At 44.1% G+C, this 14,901-nt stretch overlaps 1 protein-coding gene across 1 annotated transcript in view; it reads left to right on the forward strand.

The window, feature by feature from the left end:
• Positions 1-14,901, forward strand: part of pld1a (phospholipase D1a) — a 28,316-nt gene that overhangs the window by 9,817 nt on the left and 3,598 nt on the right. Inside the window, exons 2-25 of the mRNA XM_040200560.2 lie at positions 1,691-1,897; positions 2,237-2,406; positions 2,558-2,700; positions 3,688-3,799; positions 4,045-4,110; positions 4,823-4,881; positions 4,999-5,091; positions 5,951-6,103; positions 6,683-6,832; positions 7,923-8,006; positions 9,510-9,591; positions 9,771-9,881; positions 10,020-10,205; positions 10,929-11,142; positions 11,275-11,403; positions 11,606-11,724; positions 12,140-12,253; positions 12,860-12,970; positions 13,093-13,181; positions 13,276-13,389; positions 13,478-13,527; positions 13,642-13,776; positions 14,466-14,619; positions 14,707-14,824. Coding sequence (XP_040056494.1) covers positions 1,723-1,897; positions 2,237-2,406; positions 2,558-2,700; positions 3,688-3,799; positions 4,045-4,110; positions 4,823-4,881; positions 4,999-5,091; positions 5,951-6,103; positions 6,683-6,832; positions 7,923-8,006; positions 9,510-9,591; positions 9,771-9,881; positions 10,020-10,205; positions 10,929-11,142; positions 11,275-11,403; positions 11,606-11,724; positions 12,140-12,253; positions 12,860-12,970; positions 13,093-13,181; positions 13,276-13,389; positions 13,478-13,527; positions 13,642-13,776; positions 14,466-14,619; positions 14,707-14,824 — 2,931 coding nt within the window. The 5' untranslated portion in view covers positions 1,691-1,722. The remainder of the gene's footprint in view (positions 1-1,690; positions 1,898-2,236; positions 2,407-2,557; positions 2,701-3,687; positions 3,800-4,044; positions 4,111-4,822; positions 4,882-4,998; positions 5,092-5,950; positions 6,104-6,682; positions 6,833-7,922; positions 8,007-9,509; positions 9,592-9,770; positions 9,882-10,019; positions 10,206-10,928; positions 11,143-11,274; positions 11,404-11,605; positions 11,725-12,139; positions 12,254-12,859; positions 12,971-13,092; positions 13,182-13,275; positions 13,390-13,477; positions 13,528-13,641; positions 13,777-14,465; positions 14,620-14,706; positions 14,825-14,901) is intronic.

A 14,901-nucleotide genomic window follows, 5' to 3' on the forward strand; every position in this document is an offset into this window, starting at 1 on the left:
GAGGGGTCTACGTAGTTACGTAGTTACTTAATATGTATATTTTCCTTTTTTCTTTCAGATTGTTCTTTAATGTACTGTGGTGCTCTGGTGGTAAGTAATAAGTTTATGTACCTGACCGAAAATGTAGTTGTGTTTGTGATTTTTAAAGCTGAAATAGGGTATTTTCAGGTTGTCAGCTTGTATGGGGTTGTAGATCATAATGTTGATTTCAGTTTGCTGTCTTTGCAGATACCATCATGTTGATCAAAACATTCCTGTCATCCAGCACCAACCAAGATCTTTGCCACTGTGATAAGATGTGAGCTTTACATGTTTTAGGTTTACTTTTGATGCCAATATTTCATGTTTACTTGGAATAAATATGTATTACAGTATGGATACAATTGTCTGTGTGTTTTTCCCCCTGCATAGATATGCAACACTGGTAGGAGTTGGTTAAAAATCAACACTCTTTGGAGTGATTTCATAATCAACATAGTGTAAAGTAGGTTTAACACTGGAAAGGTTATTTCTTTTATAACTCTTTAGTGTTACATGTGAATAACACTATGGGTGTTACTTCTTACATAGTGTAAAACTTGATTGACACTTCTTAGAGTTAATATTATTACACTACACTGCACCTAGTGTAAAATTTTAACTCTTACCAGAGTAAAATTGACTCTGGAAATTTAACTCTGTGTTCAGTGTACATTTAACACTCTGTAGATAGGGACCATATGTTCACTGAGGTAGTGTTAAAATTGACTCTTTAAGTGTTGTATTAACACTGGCGATTTTACTGTGTATGAGAAAGCAACATACATGTGGTGTGGGTGGCTACGTAATAAGTAATTAATTGCACGTCATCACATGATTATAGGATGAGGACGGGGACGAGGTGATTCATAAATCTGTCAGTAATAAGGAATGAAAGTTAGTCAGAAAGTTAGTTTGTCATTAACTTATCGAGGAAAACGTGACTTCATGAAGTGATTCATTAAATGACTCCTGATGATTTAGATTGAGTCATAGCTGCTGCTTGGAAGCTAAATGAATGGTTTCAGCCTCTCTCACGGGGAGGATACTCTCATGTCGGTGCCACTCTTCCGGTGTCCAAATAAGTTGTCAAGCATTGAACATTTGTTTTGTATTTTTCTCTTTGTTGGACAAGAAAGCTGATTGTGATGGAGAAAGTCCTTTGGGCCCCTTCTGATCTCAGACTACGCCACTAATTCTCAAAAGAAATGTGTTTAACGGCTGCAGCCGGTCTGCAAATGTTGTTTTTCTTTATATCAAAAGGAATGGCTTATTTCACAGATTACTGAATTAATTGTAATGCAGAGAAGTCAATGACCGGAGGGAATACGATGGACACAGAGTTTGTCCTGATAACGAATGAGTTAACTCTCAGGTCTGCTCAGAGTGTATTTTGGTCTGGAGTGGTGGCCAAACGTGACCTTTGAACCTGCTCCAGCTGTATCTACATGCGTAGTGGCGGATATGTTTCATGAAGTATATCCGTGGCCCTTAAGGGACTCTTACAGTAGAACACCAAATGTCTCTCGGCCGTAATGTACGTGCACATGGAAACCGCTCAAACGTGGACAAAGTCACGCAAACCCACGCAGTCTAAAATCCCCCTTTTTATGCCAAAGCTTATGTTTTAAAACCCCTTTTTTATTTTAAATGTTGTTCTCTTTTCCTGCAGGCTCGCCCTGCTCGGGGGTCTAACTGCTGAGCATGCTGGGTAAAGCACCACCAAGTACGAGTAGACTCAACCTGGTGAAGTCTGAGGTGTCTGGCGGCTCAGCGGACGCAGCGGACGGCATCACGATGGCCGACCTCATGGAGAGCCTGGATACCAGAGAGCTGGACATGGGGGAGGCTGAGGAGAACGACTGTGATGGGAACCTGGGTTTGTTTTAACTTCATCCATTATTCCTAAAAGAGCAAACGCTCAAATGTCAGTGTGGAAAATTGAGAAAAACAAGACAAACTATCTTAACAATGCCAGAGCATGAGGGTGGATTTTTCCTTTGAATCGTTTAGATCGCGCAAACTTTATGTGTGAATTTAAGAGCATAAACCGAAACATTGGAAACACTGCAAAGTAAAACATCTTGAACAAAGTTTTCGGTGATGCATATCCGAAAAACGCCCACTCGCTCCTGAGAAGCCTGAACTACGCCTACGTGCACAAACGGGGGACAAAAAAGCAAACCTGCTTACCACCCGCCTCTCTTCCTCCTCCCAGGGGACTGTCGTATCCCATTCTCAGCGGTGTATGCCACAGTGGGCTTTAAGGAGCCCGACGCTAAGGTCTACCTGCCCACGGTGCCCATCACTGCCCGGATACAGGAGGTGGAGCGCTTCACCGCCGCACAGGACCGCTTCAACCTGTCGCACCAAAGGAGCGTCAACAAGGTACGGCAGCATTATTAAGCGAATAATCAGAAACTCACTACATTTCCTTTGGGTAAATAACCCTTTCTAATGCAAATAGCATGACGGAGGATCACGTTTGCAATAGAATGCGGTATAATAAACTGCTCCGTGTGCGCGCGTGTCCCGGCAGTCTCTGCCGGCGGTGTTTAAGATCGAGCTGAAGCACGGTGAGTTCACCTGGGTGGTCAAGAGGAAGGAGAAACACTTCATGGAGCTGCACAGAGAGCTGAGAACCTACAAGACCTTCATGAGGATCCCGCTGCCATCGCGCAGGTTGGTGCCTCCACGCACACAGTTAGACCTCCCACGCGGACCCACGCTGGCGTACACAAGCTTAGATGTAGACACACATCGCGTTGACCTTTTGAAAAACCACGGGTCGGTTTCAATAATGAATAATAGAAAGCGCACACACGAAATAACGTTTTTCATTGAGGGAGATTCAATGATTGGCTTTTAGTTGGATGAGGAGATCAACACCGCTCTTGTATTCTAAGTTTGAAGCTAGAAGCAGAAGATTTTAACTTAGCTGAGCATAAATAGTGGAAATAAGGGGAAATATAAACCCTGGCTCATTCCAAAGAAACTTCCCAGCATATCTACTGTACTTACTCTTTAAAGAAGTACATACCTATATATTTGTGTGTGTATATTGCTTATACTAAACTCATCAATTTGTTGCAACGGGTAACACAGGAACTGCACACTGTTCCTGTGTTACCCGTTCAACAGTTGCCAGGCAACCAGGATGACCGCACTCAGAAAGCTTTCTGGCACTTATACAACTTAGTGTGCACTTTGTGTTCACACTAAAGAAAGGAGATATGGGGAAATCCAGTCAGTGGGCTTTATGCAGGGCTATGGTAAAACCTGACTTTAGCTTCATGCAGCCTATTAATGCCCCTTTTTGGTTTTTGTCCATCAACCCCCTCCCCCTCTTATTCTCTAGCCATGTACTCGCTTGAATGCTGTCTGTGACCTTGACCTAATGGTCTTATTGGAAGGGATGCATATCGGATGCTTTGGTGGCTGTTGTTTTTTTGCCTTGGTGCTATAACTGTTAATAATAGCACTGACTGCTGCAGTTATAAACAAATGATCCTGCTTTGATCAATGGGGGAACAACAGAAACAGCCGTTGCACAAACCTATTCTGAGCTCAATTGTTTTCTTCAAACTTTGAAGGACAAAGTGTGGAAACAGCGTGATTCTCTGGAAGAGCGCGGACATTTTAATTTCCTCCTTTCCTGTTTCCACGCAGCCACACAGTGAGGAGGAGGACGGCGAGGAAGAGCGAGGTAAGGGAGATGCCCTCCCTGCCGAGGGGGGGGGGGGACGAGCTGGTGCGCGATGAGCAGGTCTCCAGCAGGAGGGTACGTCGCAACAATGCCTGCACCTTTCTGCCCCTTGTCTTTGTTTTTTCTTTCATTCACACCTGATTTGTCATAACTTCTATGGCAGGGAGTTCTCCTGGCACTCGCCTGTTGCCATGGTACTTACCTCCTTACCAGCACACGGATACTCTAAAACTCTCTCTGACTGCAAGTGTGTGTATACGCTTGGATTTTATAATAAAAATACTCACAGTGGCCAAACATAGTGTATGTGTTTTCTACAGAGACAATTAGAAGACTATTTGAACAAGCTGCTGAGGATGGCAATGTACCGCAAATATCACCATACTGTGAGTAATCCTACTAAGCACCGCAAACTATGACCTAACCACATAATGGCTGCCGAATTCATGCTAATTGTGTGTGTGTTATAAATGACTAGGAGCTACATATGTCATGTCAGCTACTGTAGATGTTTGGTATGCAAGTATACAAGTAGATATGATGTATGAATATAAACAGTTTTTCAGCATTTCGCTAAGCTCTGACCTCACGGTGGGACGTCGGCTGTTGACTTGGATCATTAATGTGTTTACACACAACACTGCCCAGCGTCTGCGTTACGCTGACACAATAAACTGCTCATTTAAGGCAGAAAGGGGCTTTAAGTCTGTGAAATGTCCTGCAGATAAAGACTGTGTAAACCGTGAGATGGTTATTTGTTCCTGTAAATGAAATGTGTTAAATTACTGATTTATTATCAGTGCAATTTAATATTTGTGCCTGTAGCACTCATACCAAGCGTTACCCGTCCCTACTTCACCTGTGTGACCCTAAACTAATACTAGGTTTAGCCACAGCATTCTGCCTACGATGTTCTGTAATATTAATCTTCAAAATATATGATATTGAAGTGGTTTAACAATGGATGGATGGATATATGAATTGAGATCATTTTGGCTCGGTCACATGACCTCCAGCTGGATGTGTGTAATGTCCAGTATTTGTCTTCCCTGTGAAGCGCCTCTTGTTGTCTCCACTTATCTACCCTCCTATTCTCAGATGGAGTTCATTGACATCAGCCAGCTGTCTTTCATTCATGACTTGGGGCCCAAAGGACTGTGAGCGCTTTCTCTTCTTTTAACCCCCCCTCCCCCTCATTATCTGTAATGTTTTATACTCACATCCCGTTATATTCTTTTTAAGACGATGCCTCCCCGTTTGCCTGTCTCTCACAGAGAAGGGATGATCTATAAGCGCTCAGGAGGACATCGTATCCCCGGCATGAACTGCTGTGGTCACAGCCCGGCCTGCTACCGCTGGTCCAAACGGTGTGTGGGGGCCTCCGTCCTCGTGGGCTCCGTACCTTCTCACACGTGTTACATCCGCTTTTCTTTAGGTCTAGTGGGGAAGTAGAAACAAACGTATGACCGGAGGCGACTGTGAAATACTCAAAAGTGGAAGTAATGCAATTTCAAAAGTGAGCCACATGTCGTCCTGCCAAATAATATAAATATATAAAAACTCTGCCTTTCTTAACTTCACTACCTCTGAAAACCAAATGAAGTGGCTGTCCATGCTTTTCTAAACATTTATTTGCCAATAAAATAGAGGCGCACCAACGAATACACCTGATGTCTCTCGACATAAACAACCCTGTGTTTGTACAAATATAAAGAGTAAAGCAAATGTCCTCAACCCCCCCCCCCCCCGCCCCTCCCCCACGGACCTCCACAACGTGACTTTAGTGTCATTATCAACAAATTGCTTACATGAAAGTTAAGTTTTCTGTAAATGTGTATTTAGGATTCAGCAATGAAGCTTTTTCTTCTAAAATATGTGCTGGTGACATTTCCAAAGCAAAAAATCTGTTTGTATCCAAACAAATCTAAATACTACATTTTACACTCAGATTTCTGGCACAGTGACGACTACTCGTCTTTTTCATTTCTCTTCGTCTTTCTCTCTTTTTTATTTGTGTTTTTCTGAAGACAACACAAAAAATACACGTTCCCCATCTGTCTGAATCCCCATGATGAATCTCTTCCTACACCTTTTCCTCCAATATCAAGAAATAAATGTTTCACAGCAATGAATCAAAATGTGCACACCTTCTCGTAGACACGCACATCATAAATCCTGATGATGATGAGGCCTGTGTGTGTGTGTGTGTGTGTGTGTGTTTTGCAGCTGGCTGGTGGTGAAGGACTCGTGCCTGCTGTACATGAAGCCAGACTCGGGGGCGATCTCCTTCGTCCTCCTGGTGGATAAAGAGTTCAGCATCAAGATGGACTCCAAAGACACAGAGCACAAATATGGAGTGCGGATTGAAAGCCTCTCCAGGTTAGATTTAAATGTGTGTGTGTGTGTGTGTGTGTTCATTTAATCCTCGTAGCACAAGCAGTTATCACACTGGTACTCAATGTATTTAGTGTATTCTAGTGTAACTAATGTCATTTCGACACCAGTTGAAAATAAAATCTTCCCCTTACACTCACACTTTGAGGAAAGAATATGCAATATTAGCAATATTTTTCGGTTATATATCCAACAAATTAACTTTGAAAAGAAAACCTGCACTGTCCAGAGAGCACGGCTTGATCAATGGGTTCAACTTTAGTTGCTCTGGAAATCCAAAAGGAAAAGAAAGGAAAAAGATCCCAGACGGACTGGGGGAGCGCAGCCTCGTGGCTTGAAGCTGCCGTTGGGGATCCGCTGCGACCGGGCCGATTGTTTTCTTTAGCTCATTCCAACATTCACAATCCAGGGCTTAACGTTATTTTAGGAACGATTATGGGGCTCTGATACCCCGCAATGCCTTCTCTTAGAAACGGTTCAGCTGTGTGTCGAGCTAATGGCGAAATGAAACCCAAAGATGATTTAATTTGCACTAAACCGCATCTGTTCTTATCGCCCCGGCAGGACCCTGGTGTTTAAGTGCAGCAGCTACAGACACGCGCGCTGGTGGGGCCAGAGCATCGAGAGCTTCGTGAGGAGTCACGGGAAGCCTTTCCTCCGAGATCACCGCTGCGGATCGTTTGCACAGGAGCAGGAAAACATCCCCGCCAAATGGTGACCGCACCGGGGCCGAGCGCATTCCGTGCCACTTACGTTGCCTTATACACAACGCAGAATCAACAGTGGGAAAGCAATGCGTTCAAACTTCCACGTTGGTTTGGGCCATTTCCCCTTTTTCTATTGTGGCTTTTCAGGTTGAAATCTGTATAAGTCTGTATAAGTCTACCTATTCAGTTTGATAGATTCAACCATCTTGAAAAAGCTGCTTGTTTGAGATACTTAAAACCATCAATAATAACACACAATACAGAGTTTAGAAAAAAGGTTTTCAAGGTTAAGTAACTTCATAAATGCTCATTGATTTGCAAGGATCATAATGTATTAGAATTTCCACAATAGTCTTTCATTATAATAACTGATATAATATAGTAGCGTTACATTGTAGTGGTCATCATAAGTAACTCTTGGAGAAAAAGAACAAAGCATAGTTTCACTTTTAGTAAACCATTACCAATTAGATTCACACCCTGAAAGTAATGCACTATAAAATGATTATAGCCTATTTCAACAATAGTAATTATGATACGCTTTGAGACTGATAAAGCATAATCCTACCTAATGCCTCCTTTATGAAGTGCTTAATAACGTATTATGTTTCTAGTTCCACAGCGCTATGGATATATATCAATGCTTACGACTAAAAGCACGTTAAAACACATAAGGACTATGTTCATGATGTACTTACCAGTTTTTTCTCTCCTTCCTCTTCTATCTTTTCACTGGTAACTATGGAAATGTCCAAGAGGACTCGCAGCCAAATCTCTTTCTCTCAGGCCTTTTTTTTTTTTTGGGCATTTTCTCCCCCTCAGCCGGCAGATTCTGTAATGTTGAATCATGTTGGTGACCATGTTATTACGTTTTCTTTATACATGAAGGAAAAACAATGGGGGCGAAAAAAAAAGAGTGCTTTAACAACAATTATGTCAGGATGACAGAGCTATGGGTGTTGCCCCAAGCTTGCAGGGTCAAGGAATTCGGGGAGGAAAGTACTATGTGCGTGTGTTTAATGTGTGTTTGTATCCACGCGAGCACATGTGACTGTTTGCGTATGTTTTTCCCAAATGACCGTAGCCTCTTTTTGCAGGTACGTGAACGGAAAGACGTACATGGAGGACGTGGCGGATGCTTTGGAGGAGGCTAAAGAGGAAATCTTCATCACCGACTGGTGGTGAGTTTCAGTGTGGCTTCGGTGTGAAAATGCATCACGTCAAAAAGCTTCAGCGTGATGCCGTCTGCTGTCAGCACTGAAGTACGCCCCAAAATAGCTCCGGGGGTGAATGCGCCTCGCCTGAACTCGACAGACCCACAACAACAGAAGAACGCATGTTCTTTTCTTATCAGTTGGCTACAACAGAGCCTGTGTAAAGAAAAGAAAATTGAACTGGTTCCCTTCCCCTGCCTTCACGGAGCCCAACACAAAGCTGATCATCAACTGACGCGTAATAACTCAGTTCACCATGTCTTTCCATGTCAAGAATGATTGTGGAACACACGGTAAAAGGATTATGCTTTAGTTTTATAGTGAAAACCGGATGTACAACCTGTTTAAGGTGAGGGGATTAACTTGATAATAACCTTTCTGCCAGCAAAGCAGGAAAGAAAAGTGAATATACTTGCTGAAAAGTGATAACAGAGTGAGTTAATATGTAACTCGGACTTGCTATGACTCTTCTCCGTTGCACTTCTTGTTGTGTATTTGTCTTAGAAGCTTTGTTGTGGAATGCCAATTTCCTGCTTGATTTTCTTTCCCCTCGTACTACCAATTCTTCAAATATCTATTCCTGGCAATAATGTCCCCAAAAGTAATCAAGAGCAAAGTTGACGTTGTGACTTCAAAAAATTCCATATTGCAGAATCATGTTTACGTGTTTTAAGTATTTTACTCTTTGGAACCAGATCTGCAATCATACAGATGATGCTGTAAAAGATAGTATGAGACGAATCCACAAGGAACGGTTGTGGTGGGTTGTTTTTGTTGTGCTGGCAAAACACACAGACCAGCGTCAGGAGAATGAACTGACAACTTGACACTCTAACCGAGTAGTACGTGCTGTTACATTTTACAATCTGATTTGCCCACGAGTCTTGGCTCGCTGACACGTAATGCTACTGCCTCTAATTACAGCCTGACCCAGAATAGAAATACAGGGACGGAGAGATTCTCCCCACATAGTGTCTCATTACTCTTCCACCACACCCGCCGTGTGTCTCGCTGGTTTCTTTATTCACTGAAGGGGTTTTGTTCCTCACATGAGAACTGATAATGTGACCCAACAAAGGGCATTGATTTATAGCTGTTAAACCCCCCCCCCCCCCCCCCACTATCGCTTTACGTAATACAAGTCCATGGGTTACTGAAAGAAACACTGGAATCTCTGAGATATGTGACATATCTACAATGTCACACACACAAATATCATTTTCATAGTGTTTTGTGATTTTTTTTAAAATTTAATATAAACACTGTTTGTCTCTGCTGACACAGTTTTAATAATCCTAGAAGTGTAATTTCAAATCCCTCAGAGCCGAATGTGGCGTGTCGTGAATTCCTGCCAATGGCACTGCAGACGTGTGAACGACTGACAAGACTCATTACGTTATACGAGCTAACGCCCATTTCTGTTATCTGTTATAGTTCATCAAGTCTCTCTCTGTTAATCTTTGTCCCCAGGCTGAGTCCAGAGATCTTCCTAAAGAGACCCGTGGTGGAGGGAAACCGGTGGAGGCTGGACTGCACCCTGAAACGCAAAGCCGTAAGTAGGCATTAGTTTACCCGCATTACAGGAGATTAATAACACACAAGTATTCAGCACTCTGGACTCCTAAAAAAAGAACATTTTGATCACATTAGATAACAATAATGAGTGTTTGTGATTATTTGTACAAATGTGTATTATTCATTATTACTCATTATTCTTCTGTCCGTCTGCAGCAACAGGGAGTGCGTATCTTTGTGATGTTGTACAAGGAGGTGGAGCTCGCCCTGGGCATAAATTCAGGCTACAGCAAGAGGACCCTCTCACACCTGCACCCCAACATCAAGGTAGCTAAAGCATTGTGGGTAGTGAAGGAGAATGTGATATTGCAAAACCAGTCAATTGCACTCACATTTGTATATAGAAACTATAGAAACATTTTCCTCAATCCATATTTTCCTGCATTTTATATGTTCGTGTCTCAGGTGATGCGTCATCCAGATCACGTGTCCTCCTCCGTGTATCTGTGGGCGCATCACGAGAAGATCGTCGTCGTTGACCAATCAGTGGCCTTCGTGGGCGGGATAGACCTGGCGTACGGTCGCTGGGACGACAGCGAGCATCGACTGACAGATGTCGGCAGCGTGACGCGCTCGGTGGCCCTCGAGCAGGTCAGACTCTCAATATAAGGGAAGGAAAACGCCACCTGCACTGCCTGGAGTTATAAAGGCAACACATCTGCCTCCTGACAAATGGTTTCAATATGAGAAGGAGGATAAATCTACTCCCAGTTGAGCTTGTGGGGTTGCGTGTATCCTCAGGAGTACGCAAGAATACAGAATATAAAGACTCGGGCGGAGCCCCGTGATGTCACATCTGCCTGCAGGACTACACAGACACCGTTGACCTTCTAGTCAAGAAAACAAACCACTTTCATTAAACACACGTTTCAGGCCAAACTGCTGTTTTAGTCCTCAAGAGGTTACGAAGAAACCTTCCCATTAAAAACCTGAATATTCAAAAAGTAGTTCCCAGATGATAGATCCCAGTGTTTTGTGGGGTCTCTTTGACATTTTCTCTAGCATTGATGTTTTTACACTAGGTTCCTAAAATAAAACTGATATATCACATCATGGGAATATAATTAGACAGATAGAAAATACACCAAACACTTAATCATCTTTAACCTGTTTAACCTTATTGATCTAATTGGCTTTCGCTTTGCATTTTATCAATAAAGGAGGCTTATGCAATAGAAAACTAACACTATAATGCAATACAACTCAAAAGTGCCTCAAAACTAAACCCCCCCCTAATGGCCGCGGGGTCGGATTAAAAGCGTCAGCTATTAACCAGCGACTGAACAAGCCTCCGCTTTGTTTTCACCTCCCCAGGCCGCCTCCACCAACGCTCCGTCCGGTAGGGCCGCGGCCTCCGCCGATGCCGTCTCCAGGAGCAACGGACGAGGGACGCTGCCCGGGGATCAGGTTGACCTGCCCAAGCTGAAGGGCGTGGGACGCAGCCGCAAGGCGCGCTTCAGTCTGTACAAACACCTGCACAAACATACTCTGCAGCACGCAGACAGCGTCAGCAGCGTCGACAGCGCAGGTGTGTTTCGCATGAGTAGAAGGAGAGAGGATGAGAGAGAGTGAACGAGAGGGTCGTTGCGAAGAACATTGCTAAATAGTGTGCGGGCAGTCATTTTTCCATAAACATGTGTATGAATACGTGTGTGTTTAGGGAGCGGTTCGGTGCAAAGCCTCAAGACAGGTGTTGGAGAGTTACAGGGAAACACACGCTTCTGGCATGGAAAAGATTACTGCAACTTTGTCTACAAGGACTGGATCCAGTTGGAGAAACCTTTCGACGGTGTGGTTCATACAAACACACGCACGCAAATCAGCTCGGTCTTACTCTGAAAAAGTTTCCCCCATTTCGGTTTGATGGAAACAGATGGTCATCTGAAAAACAAATATGGAGGTTAACCGTCGTGCTGTCCCCTGTTTTGTGTCCCCTCCCCTTCTCACACGTTTCCCTTGGCTGTCTCCGCCGCCGCCGCCGCTCTGTGCAGACTTCATCGACAGGTACACCACTCCCAGGATGCCTTGGCATGACATCGCCTCAGTGGTTCATGGCAGGGCAGCGCGGGATGTGGCCAGGCACTTCATCCAGCGCTGGAACTTCACTAAGGTTCTGTAACGCACCGCCACTGTGTCCATTAACAAACACCCGCACAGGGACGTAGAACAGCTTAAGCTCAGTTTAACCTGTTTGACTATTTCTGCAGAATTTAACCACTTTTCAGACTTGTAGCCAATTACTTTTTTTGCTTGGTTTCCTTGCAACTAATAATGAATGTATTCTAACTGTGGAAAATCACAATTAGTTGACTTTAAAAGAATGGAATAATAGACTGTAACCTGTCCGACTCTTAAGGAATGTCTGGCTGGAACAGTGGAAAAAGCTCTTAAATCCTCACACTCATGCTTTCCGTGGCATCAGCAGTTTTCTCATTGGGTTTTCCTGCTTTCACTCGTTTCCATTCCTCCTCTAACCCCATATTTACCCTCTCTATGCCCGCATTCTCCTACTTTCTGCCCCACAGATCATGAAGCCAAAGTACCGCTCCCTGTCTTATCCGTTCCTGCTGCCCAAGTCTCACTCCAGTGCCGATGACCTCAGATACCAAGTTCCTGACTGTGTCAACGCCAGAGTGCAGGTATGAGAACTCGGCACCAAGAGTACCATTTTACTCCTAACTGTGCTCGTAAAACACACATTGTGGAAAATGTTTTTTTTTTTTCTTTCTTTATAATTACACAAAATGAGAAAGTGGGGTAAAAACCAACCATTCACCAAGCCTCAAAATAACCACTGCTGGAAAATTACAGAGAAAACACCAGAACATATAAAACGTATAAACTCCCACTCGCCATAATTCTTTCCGTACCCTACACATCTGCAAGCACAGCTGGAGGATGATAAAAAAAAAAAGAGTGAGCATTAAAAGACTCTCCGTGGGACCAAAAGTTATATAACTACAAAGGTTTGCACTTGCGATTAACACTCCAAGGTTTTCAGCCGAAGGGACATTTAGTCTGCTCTTGTTTTGTACTGTTTGATAACTGTGTGAGCTCTGTGAACACTTTTTACAACTTCTCCATTTGTCTAACCACCAACGATTTATTACAAATGTTGTGTGTGTGTATTACTCATTGTTGTGCTTTTATGATGTTCTTTCAATTTTGAACCCTGCAATTCTTTTGCTGCCAGCCATATTTCTTTAAGAATTGCTACTATAATAATTCTTCTCTGTGTGGGCAAGGTGTTGCGGTCTGCAGCAGATTGGTCTGCAGGTATAAAGTACCACGAGGAGTCCATCCACACTGCCTACGTCCACGTCATCGCTAAGAGCAAACACTACATCTACATCGAGGTGAAAACACGAGGTCGTTTCGTGTCAGTGGTGTCGTCGTACTCCGCAACGATGTCATCGTGGACCGAAAGGCTCCTCTGTAACCGTGTCGCTGTCCTTCCTTTTATTCCCCCTCCCTTCAGAACCAGTTCTTCATCAGCTGTGCCGACAACAGGACGGTCTACAACAAGATCGGAGACGCCATCATTGAAAGGATCCTTCGAGCTTACAAGTACTTCCCCTTTTTTTTTTTTTCTGCTTCATTTGGCCGCTCCGGTCTCCTGCTGTCTCTCGCCTCCACGCGACTGATGTGTGTTTGCTCTCAGGGAGGGTAAGAAGTACCGCGTGTACGTGGTCACGCCGCTGCTCCCGGGATTTGAGGGGGATATCACCACGGGAGGAGGGAACGCCATTCAGGCCGTCATGCACTTCAACTACAGGTGAACCACGGGAATTGAGGAGGTCGGAGGTCAAAGAGAATACCGCTGAGTTATAGTTTGTTTGACTTTTAATCTCCTGCCTCCTCAGAACCATGATCAGAGGAGAATACTCCATCATCTCTCAGCTGAAAAAGGAGAGTAAGTACACTGATGACGTTTAACATTCACCTAGACCTCTAATTTAAGGGGTAAGTGGGGAAAAGGGAAAATTGCGTCCTTAGTTCATCCTCCCCCCTCTCCCTCCTCCCCCAGTGGACGACCATTGGATGAACTACATCTCCTTCGCCGGCCTGCGGACTCACACCGAGCTGGAGGGGCGCCTGGTCACAGAGCTCATCTACGTGCACAGCAAGATGCTCATCGCCGATGACAACACGGTCATCATCGGTCAGTCTGCCTCCTTCGCGTTCTTCACTCTATTTGTTTTCTCCCGTTGTTCTCACCGGCTGCTACACGAGGCGTCTCCGCTCCACGCCACTGAGACGCCAAGTGCGAGTCTTTCACCGTGCGTGCAGCATCGAATGCCCACACAAAAGTGTTTAAACATGTGGCGGTTTGTTGTAACAAAGCTCTGCTGCGCCACCTGCTGGCTCAAAAGGCACAACTCGCTCGCACGAGACGGAGACAAAACATTCAACAAATGTAACGGCTTGAAATTGTTCCCAAATACTCTGCTTTCCATTATAGGTTTAGGGAAAGTTTAATTACATTTGTATTCCTTAATATAGGGACAATATTAATAAAATAAGTCCAATGGAGGTATATTGTCTTTAACATGAGGTTTGTGATTTAGTGGAATTTCCACCTTGCTGTCAGATTGTCTATTATGGTTAATGTTTAGACATAAGGACGGCGGTAGTGGATGCGTGTCCACCTCTTGACAAAGCCGGTTTGACCGGGTCAATACAATGGAGGGACTTGTTCAGAATCTGTGAACCAGTTCCTTAGTAATGATTTTTCCTTTTTTTCCGTTTAATTAGTTATCAAGTGTTTACCAGATTTATTGCTGTGACAAAAAGGTTCCTTTCGATAATCATGAATTGAGTTTCATCCTTTGTTCCGCGTGTTTCCTTCAGGTTCCGCTAACATCAACGACAGAAGCATGCTGGGTAAACGCGACAGCGAGGTGGCGGTGATCGTCGAGGACTCTGAAAAGGTGGCCGGAGTGATGGACGGACAGGAGTACGAAGCTGGACCCTACGCGCTTCAGCTCCGCCTCGAGTGCTTCCGGTGTGTTTGAGCTACAGAACTAAAAAGAAGAAAGAGGTTTCACAATGAGAGTATTATATTTCTGATTTATCTCGTCGTTCTCAACAGAACCGTCCTCGGAGGTCACACAGACTCTAGCATCGACATGTCCGACCCCATCAGTGATCGCTTCTACAAGGAGGTGTGGATGACCACCGCTGGACGCAACGCCACTATATATGAGAAGGTATAATGAAGATATATAAATATAGAGTCAGCGGGTAAATCTTATCAAATGGACTTCAAGGATTCACTGTAAGACAT

Source organism: Gasterosteus aculeatus, chromosome 15 (genome assembly GCF_964276395.1).
Source record: "Gasterosteus aculeatus chromosome 15, fGasAcu3.hap1.1, whole genome shotgun sequence".
Classification (NCBI taxonomy): domain Eukaryota; kingdom Metazoa; phylum Chordata; class Actinopteri; order Perciformes; family Gasterosteidae; genus Gasterosteus; species Gasterosteus aculeatus.